Raw genomic sequence first — 14,337 nt, forward strand, 5'->3', positions numbered from 1 at the left:
GGAAGGTTTTTAAGCATGAACCGCCTTTAAAGATCATGCCCTAGCACTTAGCATCTCAATTGGCTTCAGGTCAGGACTGTGCCACTCCAAAGTCTTCATTTTGTTTTTCTTCAGTCATTCAGAAGTGGACTTGCTGGTGTGCTTTGGATCATTGTCCTGCTGCAGAACCCAAGTTCGCTTCAGCTTGAGGTCACTAACAGATGGCCGGACATTCTCCTTTACGATATTTTGGTACACAGCAGTTCCATTTATTCCATAGTTCCATTTATCACAGCATATCTTCCAGGCTCTGAAGCAGCAAAATAGCCCCAGACCATTACACTACCACCACCACGTTTCACTGATAATATGGTAACACACGTAATGGGACAAACACCATCCAAAAATTCTACTTTTGTCTCATCAGTCTGCAACATTTTCCTAAAAGTATTGGGGATCATCAAGATCGGGCAAAACTGAGATAAGCCTTTATGTTTGTTTTTGGTTTTCTTCCAGCTGTGATTTTCATCATGAAACTCTGCCATCCAAACCATTTTTTCTTCTTTCTTATGGTGGAGTCATGAACACTCACCTTAACTGAGTTCTTTGGATGTTGTTGTGGGGTCTTTTGTGACTTCTTGGACGAGTTAACGCTGTGCCCTTTTTCAGCTTTTTCAGGCTTGTAGATCTAAATAATTTTCTTTCTCTTTTGTTTTTGAATTTCTTTGGATCTTGGCATTATCTTTAGGTTTTGAGGATCTTTTGGTCTACTTCACTATGTCATGCAGGTTCTATTTAAATGATTTCTTGATTGCGAATAGGTATGGCAGTAATCAGGCAACAGGCTGGAGAAATTTAACTTAAGTGTGATACACTAGATGCTGTACCACAGCGATACCCGTATGCTTTAACAGACGTTATAATATAATATTTATTATAACATCATTTATAATAACAACCTGTTATAAACTTGATGACTTGAAACATTAAAATAAGACAAACATGCAAAAAATAAGAAATCAGGAAGGGTGCCAAACAGTCTTTATATACAATTATTTGTTTTGTGTATCTGTGGGGACTCCATGTCATCGTCATGTCCTGTAGTTTTAGTGAGAGTAGTAAGTTACCAGCAGCAATGGCTAATAATATATTTGGCCTTTGGAAGGGCAGCAGGTAACCTGAGTCTAAACACTCAATTTGACCTTCAGCCAAGACTGGTTCTTAAGGTACAGCATGTGTACATGTCTGTTCTAGTTGGCACTTTTCTGCACTTTTTAGTTTTGTCTCTTTTAGGAACACAATGCAAATGTGCATTGAGTACTGGAATGCTTGCACAGACAGATGGGTGGTGGAATGAGCTGGAGGTCTCACAGGTCACCTTGGGCGTGTGGAATTTCATTTGCGGTTCATATTGTAGTCTGACACTGCCTATATTTGGTATTGCCGAATGAAATATGTACAACTTTATGCACTAATAAATCTAATTGCATTTGTGAACAGACGCCTAAATGCAGGCCAACACTGCAAGCCAGGACTGGATTTGTCCATCAATTGATGGGACAGTTTGTTCTAGAATGTGTGAGAACATATGAAACATGAGCTAACTCTCTAATACTAACCTGTTGTGCTAAAGCAACTTCGGCAATATCTAAAAAAAAAAAAGGGGGCTTGTTTATTTTGTGACTGGATAATGCATATGTTGGAAGTAAAGGCATGTTTTTATCTGTTTATGTTTTTGTTAAACTTTCTGTTTTGTCTCTCTGACCCATATCACTCTCTCTTGCTCTTTAACTCCCCTCCATCCCACTCCTCATCTCTCTGTCTGTCTTTCGGGGTTGTATTGCATTGACTCAGCAAAGAGCTCAATCAGTGAAGTTGAAATAAATCACGATTTGACACTTAAGATTAATTGCAGAACTTGGCATGCAGGGCTGCCGCTGAAGTTTTCTGGTGCTCCTGGACATTATATTCACTTGTTGCTCTTTATATCGTGACTGGGAGTTCTGGTAAGGTCCCCTTAGTTGAAATTGATCAGTGGGCCTCCTTTGATCAGTCTCTCTGTGTCTGGGAGGTCTTAACTATTTGTTAAATTGGTGAATGTTTGTGATTATCATATAGTGCAAAGACTACCAATCATTATAGAGTGTTGCACAGAAACTAATATGGTTTAAAGTAAAAAAGGAATATAAAATGTATTTCTAAAATTTTTATATAAAATGTTTTAAATCATGTGCTTATAATAAGACCATTAAATCAAATTATCAAGTTTCAGTTTTTGCAATGATTGCCACTTACACATTTTCAGTAATAAAAGCAGCCATCTGACAGTTTGTATTGTTGATAAACAAACTGACTTCTCTATAAAAATCCTGAAATAATTGCAATAAAAGGTATAGTAATGGGGTCGTTCTTATTACAGATGCAAAGACGAATGACCTCAAACGGACCTTTCCCACAAAATCAGACACTACAGCTCAAATAACAAACCAAATATAGAAGTTCAAAGGGTTAGTATTTTGAGTTTTGAAGATATGCCTCATGAAAAAACTAAACTTTACACAGTCATAGCCCATTGCCTTTTGAGATGTAAAAAACCTGTCCACCAATTATAACTAGTACTAGGTTAATAGGTGGCGTAGTGGGTAGCACGATCACCTCACAGCAAGAAGGTCGCTGGTTCCACCCTCGGCTGGGTTAGTTGGCATTTCTGTGTGTAGTTTGCATGTTCTCCCGGCATTCACGTGGGTTTCCTCTGGGTGCTTCGGTTTCCCCCACAAGTCCAAAGACGTGGTATAAGTGAATTGGGTATGCTAAATTGTCTGTGATTTATGTATGTGAATGAGTGTGTATGTGTGTTTCCCAGTGATAGGTTGCAGCTGGAAGGGCATCCGCTGAATAAAACATATGCTGGGTAAGTTGGAGGTTCATTCCACTGTAACGAATCCACGAGAGGCTGCTGTGTGCACTTTTTCGTATCTCAAATGTCTCTGGCGAGTGCCATTCGCACCCACGCGATGGGTTCTCGTGTAAACCCACCAGAGGCTGCTGTCGATCGACTGAATGATTGACTGGGCAACCGGCCAATCGACTGACCCACCCTTCTCCTTCCCTAAACCCAACCAATTTTACACGCTTTACAAAGGCTGTCCAGAAAAAGAAAAGCCCTCATCTGATTTTTACCACTTTTTCAGATTTTACCACATTCTCACTCTGTTGTTCATTTTATTTTTTGGATTCTGTTTTTGTCTTACCTGATTTCTGGAACCGTTCTTCCCCAGACTCGTACCCGCTCGTCCTCGTCATCGTGGTCAACTCCTCTCTGCATCTCAAATCTGCTGATGAACATGATGAGCTTACTGGATAAACTGGTTGCGGTGGGAAAGCCCTTCACACGGAGGTAAGCGGTCAGCCGGTAAGCACCAAAAGGAACAACGTCATTCCGCCCTGTAGCATTCACTTAATAAAATGAAATTCAGCCATACGTACCTCCAGCTACATAATTCGCGGTCTCCAGAAACGTCCACGGGACTATGTTTGTGAGCTCATAAACTCCTCCAGAAACTTAACCTGGATGATGGAAGCTTTCAGCTGTGTTTCTAACTGAGCTGGGCCCAGTTTGATGAACTGTTGTCGGTGTCGGCAGGAGGATTTCCCCCGGGATATCAACAACAGGGACTAAGTCACTATCAGCCCCCACAAGAGCAAGCTCCTGATTGGTTAACGCGGCACGAATGTCCGCTAAACTTCAGATTTTTTAAACTCGAGCGGTTCATGCGAAACGTGCGTTAAGCATGTCAATTGCGTAAAACGCTTAATTCGCGACGTGCCATTTGCGCATATCTCGCCATTTCCGCAATTCACGTCACCCGCACCACAGGATGTCTATTTGCGCGTTTGCGTTGACTTAACATGTAAATCACTCGCGCTTGACACTTCTTCCATATCTGGTGTGAACACAGCATAAGACTACAGTGCCAAAGGTGACACTTAAAGGTGCCACAGAATAAATTGATACAGTAGGTTAAATTGTTCTCTTATATTTAAATAGACACTATATGGATTTCCAAGAAACTGGCCCTAAATTGATAAGGTTGGTTTTGACCATATTTGGAAGGATCATGAATATTAATGAACTCTTCTCTGATGCTCCAGCAGCCCATGTCAGCGTCTGATGCTTTCTATCTCTCTCTCTCTCTTTCACACACACACACACACACACACACACACACACACACACACACACACACACACACAATATTTCAACCAAGTATGTTTATTTAAACTAGGCGTGAGCTACCTTTATGAGTAAGCTAGTTTTCTCCCCAGTTTTATTGTAGATCAGGGATCCTCAACCGGTGGGCCTCAGTGATCCTGCAGGTGGGACGCGAGATAGCTTAAAACTAACTCTCAATATTATACTATAATTTTTGGAATTTGTTATTACTATGCTTTTGAAATGATTGAAGTAATGCACTTTCTCCAGTTCTGTGATTAATTACTTCAAACTAGGTGCAAAAGCAGCCAAAACCTCCAAGAAAAGGTCTCCTAGCCACTTCATGGAAAGTACTCGCACAAGAAGAGAGAGAGTGATATTCCCCTTAGTAGAGTGAGTCTGCTAAGACATCCACTGATAATTATTATGACACCCTGGTTCATATGGTTTCACATCTCTAACTGCAGTCTAGCCGCATGCATAAGTACATAAGGAGAGTATCATGTGTACATCTGGCATGTGTTGTGTGAAATGGGATAAGATTAAAGGTACTGATGTGCAGCTCAGTGATTCCACCTTGTGAAATGGACAAAAATTAACATAGTATTTATAGAATGATACAGAATTTCTCTTTTTATAAACAATTAACTTTATATATGACAGTTTTTTGCTGTTCTCCAAGTCATCTATGTGGTCAGTAGGTGACACAACTTGACTTGTCAGCATGAGAGCACGGGCCTGCATGCCTTCGGTTAACTCTTCCACCACAGTGATTCTTTGTGCGGCCTCATCCAGCCGAGTCTTACAGTTGTTGAGAATTCATTTCTAAGAGCTCAGTGACAGGGTCAAGTTATTGAAATTATTTCTGTCAGTTGTTGAAATGATTTTGCCATGAAGTTGCTTAACTCACAGTGTTCTGGTGACGTAGTTAGGTAAGATTCTTTCTTTTTGGTTTTCTTTTCACTACGAGGCATTTTCAGAAAAGTTTGGCCAAAAAAAAAAAAAAAAATTCAGAGACGTAATATGTCTAAAGCCATGAGGTTGAATCAAATTGTATTTAGTAATTAGCTGATTTGTGTGGGAGCATATAAACACTGTTATGCTCTATCCGCCATCTTGCCTTCTCACTGTTTTTCTCAATTGCTAACAAGCATTAACCAATACTTAATGTAGTCTTAATACAGCAATTAAATCACACAATCAACCAAATAGTTAATTTACTGACCAACATTACATTTTTTTAAATACTACAAACTCTATATTCAAAATAATAGATACTTTATTCTGCATTCACTTTTAAAACATGGTGAACCTGATTCATAGTCGAGTCATTCGGTCAAAACATATTCTGTCTAGAAGAAACACACAGACAGCTATAGCACAGAGACAGACAAAATGCTAACAATTAATTCCATTACAACTACAGCATTGCTAGTCATATTTCAGTAATAAATTAAAATTCAGTCATGTGAATTGTTTGTGTGTGTGTGTGGTTACAAAAACTTTTTTAGTATTCAGATATCATGATTTTTTATTTTTTTATTTTTTTGCTCCTAATCTTATGGGGAACCAATTTACTTTAAGTGCTATAACCTACACAGAACCTGTAATGGTTCTTCAGTGTTTTTTAGGGTGGTTAATGTGCTATAGCACAGGCATAGGTGGTATATACAGTAGGTGCCCTGTAGTACTTAAGTGTAAAGCCTGACGTTGAGTTCTGATGTCAATCCGACTTTCATTTCCAAACAAAATGCAACGTCCCCATGACGTTAGAGTACACCCGCAATCTGACGTCATGTTAATGTCAAGTGTGCTGGGTGTTTAAGGCCATTTTAGCCATCATGCAGTAAACATCCGTCATCTTCTCATCAGTGACATGCATCTAAACAGTCTCTGGGTCAATGCGTGTAAAGATTTTGGATATCTTTATGGACAATTTTAATGCTTCCAAACAGTTTGCTGCAATTATAAATCGCCCATGTCTTGAAGTATTCATCATGATTTACCTTCTATGCGTGATTTGATTAGACAGGAATCACAGAACTCCCTGCTGAAAAATCCAGCTTAAACCAGCCTAGGATGGTTGGCTGGTTTTAGCTGGCCGACCAGCCTGGTCTTAGAGGGGTTTTGGCCACTTCCAGGCTGGTTTCCAGCCTTTTCCAGCCTGGTTTTAGCTGGTCAGGCTGAAAGATGACCAGCTAAAACCAGCTTGAGCAGCCTAGACAGGCTGGGAGTCCAGCAAAACCAGCAATGTCCAACTTTTAGATGGTTTTAGCTGGTCACTTTCCAGCCTGACCAGCTAAGACCAGGGTGGAAATGGCTGGAAACCAGCCTGAAAGTGGTCAAAACCCCTCTAAAACCAGGTTGGTTGACCAGCTAAGACCAGCCAACCATCCTAGACTGCTTTAAGCTGGATTTTTCAGCAGGGCTGATTTTTCTAATGCCGATAAACAAGGAAAAATAAAGTAGTGACTGCAGGTTGAAAGAAAGTAGAGGAGTAAAAGTACACATACTGCACTAAAAATGTACTCAAGGGAAAGTAAAAGTACACATCTTTCCTTGAGCAATTTCTGAGCAAAACTACCTATTTACAGTAATTTGAGTATTTGTAATTAGTTACTTTACAGTTAGCAGATGATAAATACTGTAAACAAATTATTTTAAAAAATGACAAAACATTTTAATGCGAACAATTTACCCTGAAGTATTTCTTCTGTTAAACACAAAATAATACATTTTGAAGAAGGCTGAAAACCCAGTGGCTTTCATGGTAGTTTTTACTAAGCAAGTCAATGGTTACAGGTTTTAGCTAAATATCCTCTTTTGTGTTTAACAGCAGAAAGACAGTCATAAAGGTTAAAAACAAGTGAATGGCGAGTAAATGATGACGACATTTTCATTTTTGATCCCAAACAATCAATGTGAAAAAATCCCAATTAACCAGTTAGTTAAACGCAAACTATTTTATTTCAATTTTTGTAATTGCATCTGTTTAATATCTTTGCTTATTTTGATATACTTATTTTGCATATTTTACCCATGATAAGAAGGAAAAATGGCTGAATTTTGATTGCTGTTTTTTTTTTTTACATCAGTGAATTGGTGGCTTTAATAGCACTTAGACTATTTATCTGAATCACAGTGTTGCCTTGTTATTGTTTGTGTTTCAGATCAGATTTAGAATTCAAGAATCACCAAAGAGCAGAGACACAACAGCTCCCTCTAAAGGCCGCTTGCTGCCCCTGCAGTCAGAAAACAACAAGGAAGTAGATGAGACGTGATAATGAAGACGCGATATGATCGACTGTATCGTTAATACATTATTAATACATGACTTCATAGCAGTTAATCAAATAAAAAATAAGGTAGTTTAGTTGCTGGACGTTTATGTTTAAACTCTGTAGCTTTATTTCCACCTGAGGTTGTGTTCTGGGCTGCCCATCACAATATGGATACCAGAACTTGTTTGTGGTTCATAGGATTTCATAGGGTCCCCATTTGGACTCCAAAATAAATACATATGTATGCTCTAGAAACCTTAACTTCCCTTTACTTCGGCAAGATGATTCAAAACAGCCTATAAAATACTGATTGCAAAACTGCAGAGTTGGGACATCAGTATGCTAAGCAACACAGGAAACTGACTAAACATTGGAGGAGTTGTGTGAATCGCCTGCGCTCTAGAATGATGTTATTTGATTAATATGATACTGGGTGGATGCCTGTGGGAGCAGCTGGTTTGGTGTTTGTCTTAAGATTGTTTAAAAACTCCTAGGCCTTTGTTTGGGAGGGCTCGTGATTTCTCCTGACAGGGAGTGAGATGTTGAACAGTCAGTTGTTATGTAATACACCTGAAAGAAGCCGCAGCATGAGGTCAAGAGGGTTACTTGGGTCATTCTGGGTTACAATTTTTCTATTTACGTCATCTGCTTACTGAGGAAAAGTGAAGATGATTATGAAAATAATGAAGATTGTGTACAATGTTGATGAAAGTTAGGTTTTGGGATAAAGACTAATTATATTCACATTTTGACTGGGATTACTGGAAAATTTATTCAGAAAGAAACTACTTTCACAAAGGTGCCACAGTAAAATGATTAGATAAATGCATCACAGTTCTTGGAGAGTAGGGTATCTGTGATTCGCTCAGCAGCCCGACATAGTCTTCGAAGGTCAGATTTGGTAGCTGAGGTAAACCAGACAGTGATTGAAGTGCAGAGGACTGATTCAATGATGGAAGAGTAGAACTGTTTAAGCAGCTCCATTGGAATGTTGAACTTATTCAGCTGACGAAGGAAGTGCAGCCTCGATTAAGTTTGTTGACAATGGAGTCAAAGTGAATGTCCCATTTCAGGTCCTGAGAGAAGGTGGTGCTCACTGCTCAGGAACCTGAATGACTTCACTGCTGCCACAATGCAGTCCATAATGCTCAGGGGGAGAGCAGAGGGGTTTCTCCTGAAGTCCACTATCATCTCTACTGTTTTAAGCTCCAGGTTGTTGTGAAATACATAAAGAGTCATTTACATTGATATTTTAGAAACACATTTGAAATATCTATTCATGCATTCAGTTTCAACCGCTTTTCCTTGGCCGGTTCGCGGGGTCAGCAGTCTTAGGAGAGAACCTTAGACTTCCCTCTTCCCAGACACTCCAGCTCCGCCAGCCAAGAAAAGACATAGTCCCTCCAGAGTGTCCTGGGTCCTACCCAATGCCTCCTACTGGTGGGACATGCCTGAAACACCTCCCTAGGTAATTCTTTGAAAAACCGCATTATAATTGTAACCCTTCATTCATTCATTTTCTTTTCGGCTTAGTTATTCTTGGGTTGCCACAGCGGAATGAACCACCAACTTATCCAGCATGTTTTACGCAGCAGATGCCCTTCCAGCTGCAACCCATCTCTGGGAAACCCAGTAACGTAATGTAATTTAATTAACTTGTAAATATACTCATCAAAAATTTAAGTTTTAGTAAATGTTCTCTCAGAGACTAAACCTCTTAACAGGACTAATGTACACATTTTTAACAAAATAAAAGTTAAACTTAAATATATATATATATATGAATTTATGCACACACATTTTCCAAAACACCATTCACTGTAAGTTATGTTGAATTTGGATAGTGCAACAAACTGCCAGTAAATCTCTGCTGCTGACGTGATAAGCCAATGGTGTTGTGTTAAAGGGTGTGGTACAGTTCAGCTGTCTGTCTGCTGCACATGAATTATGCTCTCTACCACCTCAACTGTCTTTATATAAAACAACACCATCAATAAAGTGCCTGAAAGATACCACTGCGTTTCGGACCATATGACAAGAACAGTGTATGCCTCATACTGCTCAAAATAATGTATCAAGTGTCTTGGCACCATCGTCAAACAGGGGTGGTCTGTGACTTGTGACTCACCTGTGAGTAAAGTGCAATTAAGTAACTTGCGCAAATGCAGAAAGCTCAGAAGTTCTGCGTTAGTTGTAGGGCGGGGCAGACCATAATAAAACACTTCCTCGAGACTGCAGTGAGCGGACCACGGGGGAAACAGTCTGACTCTGCAATGGCGACTGACTGGAAGCAGAAGTGTGACTCGGAATGGCAGCTCGGGGCTCACGGTGTCCCAATGCCTGACACCGTGGACTGGAAATCGGTGTTCGAGACGAAGCCGTTCGAGCGCAATCTACTGCAAAACCCCTCGCCTTACGGTAATGACGTCACACACAGGCGTATTCACATATGGCGGTGCTACTTTGTATATGTCATACCTTGGTGAAATCTCTGCTCGAACATTGTTGTTTCTGTATAAAGTAAAAGATATTTTGAGCTGGAGAACTAGAGAAGACCGAGGTTATGGTTGTAGCACTGATGTTTGACTTCTGCTGTTGTTACACAATCAGTTTAACTATTGAGAAATTAGCAAGGCAAGGCAGTGTTTTCATATAGCACATTTCATACACAGTGGCAATTCAAAGTGCTTTACATAAACAGGAATAAAAGAGAAAAGTATAAGAAAATAAAAACAAATAATAAATGTGATTTTTTTAAAAATTACAAACATTAAAAAGTGTTAAAACAGGTTTTAAAAGAATGAAAAAGAAAGACATAATAGTGTGAACTGTCGGATGTAGCACATTGCTCCTTCATTAAAAGCACAGCTAAACAGATGTGTTTTCGGTCTTGAATTGAATGTACATAATGTTGGAGCACATCTTATCCTTTCTAAAAGCTGATTCCAGCAGCGAGGGGCATAATAGGCCAGTTTATGTTTTTTTGACGGAACTCTTGGAATTTCTAGTTTATCTGATCCGAAAGATCTGAGTGGTTTGCATTCAGTGAGCATATCTGTAATGAGGTCTTAGGCCATTTAGTGATTTATAGACAAGTAATACTTTAAAATCCATTCTGAAAGTAACTGGGAGTCGGTGTAAAGACCTAAGGACAGGTGTGATGTGCTCTGATTTTCTGGTTCTGGTCAGGATCCTGGCCACAGCATTCTGGATGAGCTGCAACTGTCTTGCTGATGAATATAGTTTGAAAGCATAACTGATGATGTGAAAATAGTTGCTAATTTCAAAGTTGTTGCTAATATCCCCTTTTATTTATTTATTATTATTTGAGTTTTTTTTATTATTATTCGTTTGAACACTTTTTGAATGTTGAATGGAGACCCTCTTTGTCAAACTTTTTGCTCTTGAATTGGTTTAACATTGTGCAAGATGCTAAAAGGGGATATTGTACTGTATAACATCTTTGTTGTTCTTATTATAAAGGAAATATGTCAAGAGCTCAGTCTGTGCAGTGATTTATAGAATGAGCAGCATTAAATCATTCGGAGTGTGCAAATAAGCTTCCCATAATTTGTTTTACATAACCTAAAAATGGTGCAAAATTTGCTTATAAATTATGGATATTTGTATTTGGTTAAATTAAATTTTTTTTAATCATTCTGATCTTTAAATTTCTTGTCTTTTTTTTTTTTTCTCCTTTTGCTTACCAGGTGTGAACCACACTGTTCCGCCACCTGAACCCCATCGGTCAGGAATACCACCTCCTTCAGACCGACCACCTCAGTTGGAGCCTGAAGGTGAGTCTGTAACCAAAACTTTATGTTTGCTTCCCAGAAAATGCTGAAATGTATAACTTGCAATGAATGTGTGCCATTAACCATTCTTAAAGTATTTTACAGCAAATAAATTGAGTGAAAATGTTATCCTGTTCTGTGATGCTAAATGTAGGTAATTTCTCTGGCTGGAAAACTAATACAGAAGTTTTGCCCTATGACACTAGTGGAATTCCTCCCAGTGTTGTGATCTGCCAGCTTCCTCAGCACAGGTTAATCACAGTTTTTTACACAACAAAACTATAAAATAAATTAAAACACTGGTCATTAGATGTATTCATATACGAAATGGTATTGTAACTTGTGTAGAAAAAATGTACATCTTGTGTTGCTTCTGTAGAACTGTATTTAATAATGTGAATCTAGTTACTTACAATTACAATTATACATTTTTTTGTCTTATACATGCAAAAAAGACCCCCGTAAACCTCTTACAGTTACATAACCATTACTATTTTAGAATGTTTCTCTGTATTTGAATCAGATCTGAGCAAGACAATCACTTGTCAATGTTTTTTGGGGTGAGAAAGAGGTCACCCAGTCTGCCTGATATGACTGACTGTTTAGCATTTTTATCTCAGGTGGTTCACTCTAGAGCAGTGTGTGGACCTGAAGGCAGCAGGTCTGTGGGACCAACTGCTGGACGACTTTCAGCCAGAGATTGTCATTGAAGACTGGTGAGTTATGAGCTGCTTATTAAAATGTCCAATTGCAGTTTATGCAGACTTCTAATAACTAGGGGGGAAATTAAACCATTTTAACAACATTTGCATGTTCTTAATGTACTTTTAACTACACGCATTTCAAATGGCTTGAATGGGAAAAAAACAGATAATGTGCATAGAAGTCTGTCTGCAGTGGTCATAGCTACACTTTTTTTAATTCCAACATTAAGCAATTTGACCTGCAGTGTGTATTTGTTTCTCCTAATGGTTAGGTATGAGGAAAGCCAGCTTCATAAATGCATCTATCAGCTTGATGTGAAGCTCCTGGGTGCTGATGGTGAGACTGTTATCAAGCAGCATACTTATAACCCTGAAGAGGACCTGGAGTGCTACTCACACACCTGGAAAAAGGTAGCACAAACATGCACGTGTACATTAATTTTCAACAATATTTGATATTCTTGTCAACATAATGTGTGTTTTTTTTTTGTGCACAGGTCTCCCATGTGTTCTCCAAGTATGGGCCGGGGGTGCGGTACATTCACTTCCTCCACAGACTGAAGAACCAGTTCATGGTTGAATTCTTTAATACCAAAGTCACAGACAGCTCAGTTATTGTCAAGGCCAGCAAACCCAGTGTGAAATAATAATCCATCAGTCAAATTAATTTGATAAAGTCAGCAATAATATTACAAGTATTCAACTTGCATAGTTCTTAAAGTAACTGCATTGACAGTAATATAATAAAACATTCCTTTCTCAATTTGTGACTTTTTTAATTATTATTAATTATGGTTCCATTTTTATTTAAGTATTTAAAAGGTAATTAGTTTTTTTTTTTGTGAGAAAGCTATTTGTTTACTCCCCATCAAGTGTTTGCAAATTGTTTAGATTTTTTTTTTTTTTTTTTTTTTTTTTTGGTGTGCAAAAAAGATTAAGATTATTTTAAAGGAGCTCAGAATCTTGAAGCCACTGACACCAGTAGAAAAGGCACCATATAAGTCAATGGCTACTTTACCAAAATTCTTCAAAATGACTTATTTTGTGTTAAACAGAAGAAAGAAACTTTCACTGACCAAGTGGAGGGTAAATAACTGATGTTGGAATTGACTTTTTTGGGAGAATTATCACATTAAGCCCAGCAGATGGCGATATAGCCCAACAATTATTAGTCTACAAACACAATTTTGTGTGACCCATCCTGTCACGGATTTCTATGCTAAATAAAAAAAAATTATTGTACAAAATAACCACAATCACGATTATAGAATAAGATTTTTTGTTTTTGTTGTCGGTGGCTGTATTTAAGAGAGTACTTAAGAGGCTGTAAAACTAACTAGTGTATAGGCTAATCCATAGGCTAGTAAGTTAACCATAATATTGTAGCACTATGTTTACTGTGGTAACGTGTTATTAAGTAAGCAATATAATTATATTTGTTGCCAAGCGATATATTTAATAACTATTAGGCTATTATATTTCATTAATACGAAACAATAAAATATATTGTGTGCAACAAACAAAACTGAAAACATGTCCTCATCGTTTTTGACAGCGCATTTAATGAATTATTTAAAGTACAAAGGTTCAACAAAAGCTAAATATTATTTTGTTTATGTTGGTCTGTAGTGGGCCCTTTTTCTTCAGATTTATAAAGTGTATGTAAAGGCCGCTGTTGATGTATTTTGACGCACCAATCAGAGCGTCGCGTTGAGCTGCTGCGCAGTCTACAGCGTGCTGTACGCGTGGAGGATGCGCGCTTGTTTGGGATGCTCGGATAGTTCGGGACAGAAACAGATCACAACGAAAACTAATGGCGCGACTCTCCTGGGGACTGACAAACCTCCTATGCTGCCTCTCCGTCATGTTCGTTCCAGTCTGAGCTCTCTAATAGACAATAAGGTAAGTTCTGTTGTATGAATTCAATAAACTACACTCTTCACGCACTTTATTGACTGCTGCTGTTTAGGATGCCATGCGCACACCGCTTCAACAATGTATTTGTCAGGAGGACCCAACACAACTCGCGGCAACATTTTTGTTTTTGGTTTCATAAACAGAAGCACGGAATGTTTGCAAGTGTTTAGCTGTCCTTGTTCCGTTACTTTTGATAGTAGCACCTGTTAGCAGTCGCATGTTCCGTTCAGTCTGTGGCTGCTTTACACAAGTTATTAATGAGCCACTCAACCTTGGGTCTGCTAGGTTTCTTTTGTATTATTTAGGAGTCGATGAAAGCTAAAAACGAGAGTCTTTTTCACCCTGCACAGGAAAAAGAGCAAAAGGTTAGCAACCATGAAGAGTTAATTCTAGTGTTGCTATAAATGATTGTAGATTGATTTATTTAGATTAAATACATTAGGTTTGTT

At 38.5% G+C, this 14,337-nt stretch overlaps 2 protein-coding genes across 23 annotated transcripts in view; both read left to right on the plus strand.

The window, feature by feature from the left end:
* Positions 1-14,337, plus strand: part of slc8a2a (solute carrier family 8 member 2a) — a 155,362-nt gene that overhangs the window by 104,990 nt on the left and 36,035 nt on the right. For 20 of the 22 annotated variants that reach the window (XR_015490506.1, XR_015490507.1, XM_087252732.1 and 17 more), the window contains exon 1: positions 13,696-13,873. The exons of the other annotated variants lie outside the window; for them this stretch is intronic. The gene's annotated coding sequence lies outside the window, so the exon portion shown is untranslated. Of the gene's footprint in view, positions 1-13,695; positions 13,874-14,337 lie in introns of those variants that run through there. 22 annotated transcript variants of the gene reach the window in all.
* nccrp1 (P1, F-box associated domain containing) lies at positions 9,346-13,221 on the plus strand. Its single transcript, NM_130921.2, is given in 6 exon segments — positions 9,346-9,891; positions 11,184-11,270; positions 11,422-11,518; positions 11,888-11,983; positions 12,244-12,382; positions 12,469-13,221. Coding segments are annotated over 6 exon segments (714 nt in total). The 5' UTR covers positions 9,346-9,746; the 3' UTR covers positions 12,619-13,221.

This window comes from Danio rerio, chromosome 5, assembly GCF_052040795.2.
Source record: "Danio rerio strain M-AB ecotype USA chromosome 5, GRCz13ab, whole genome shotgun sequence".
NCBI lineage: Eukaryota > Metazoa > Chordata > Actinopteri > Cypriniformes > Danionidae > Danio > Danio rerio.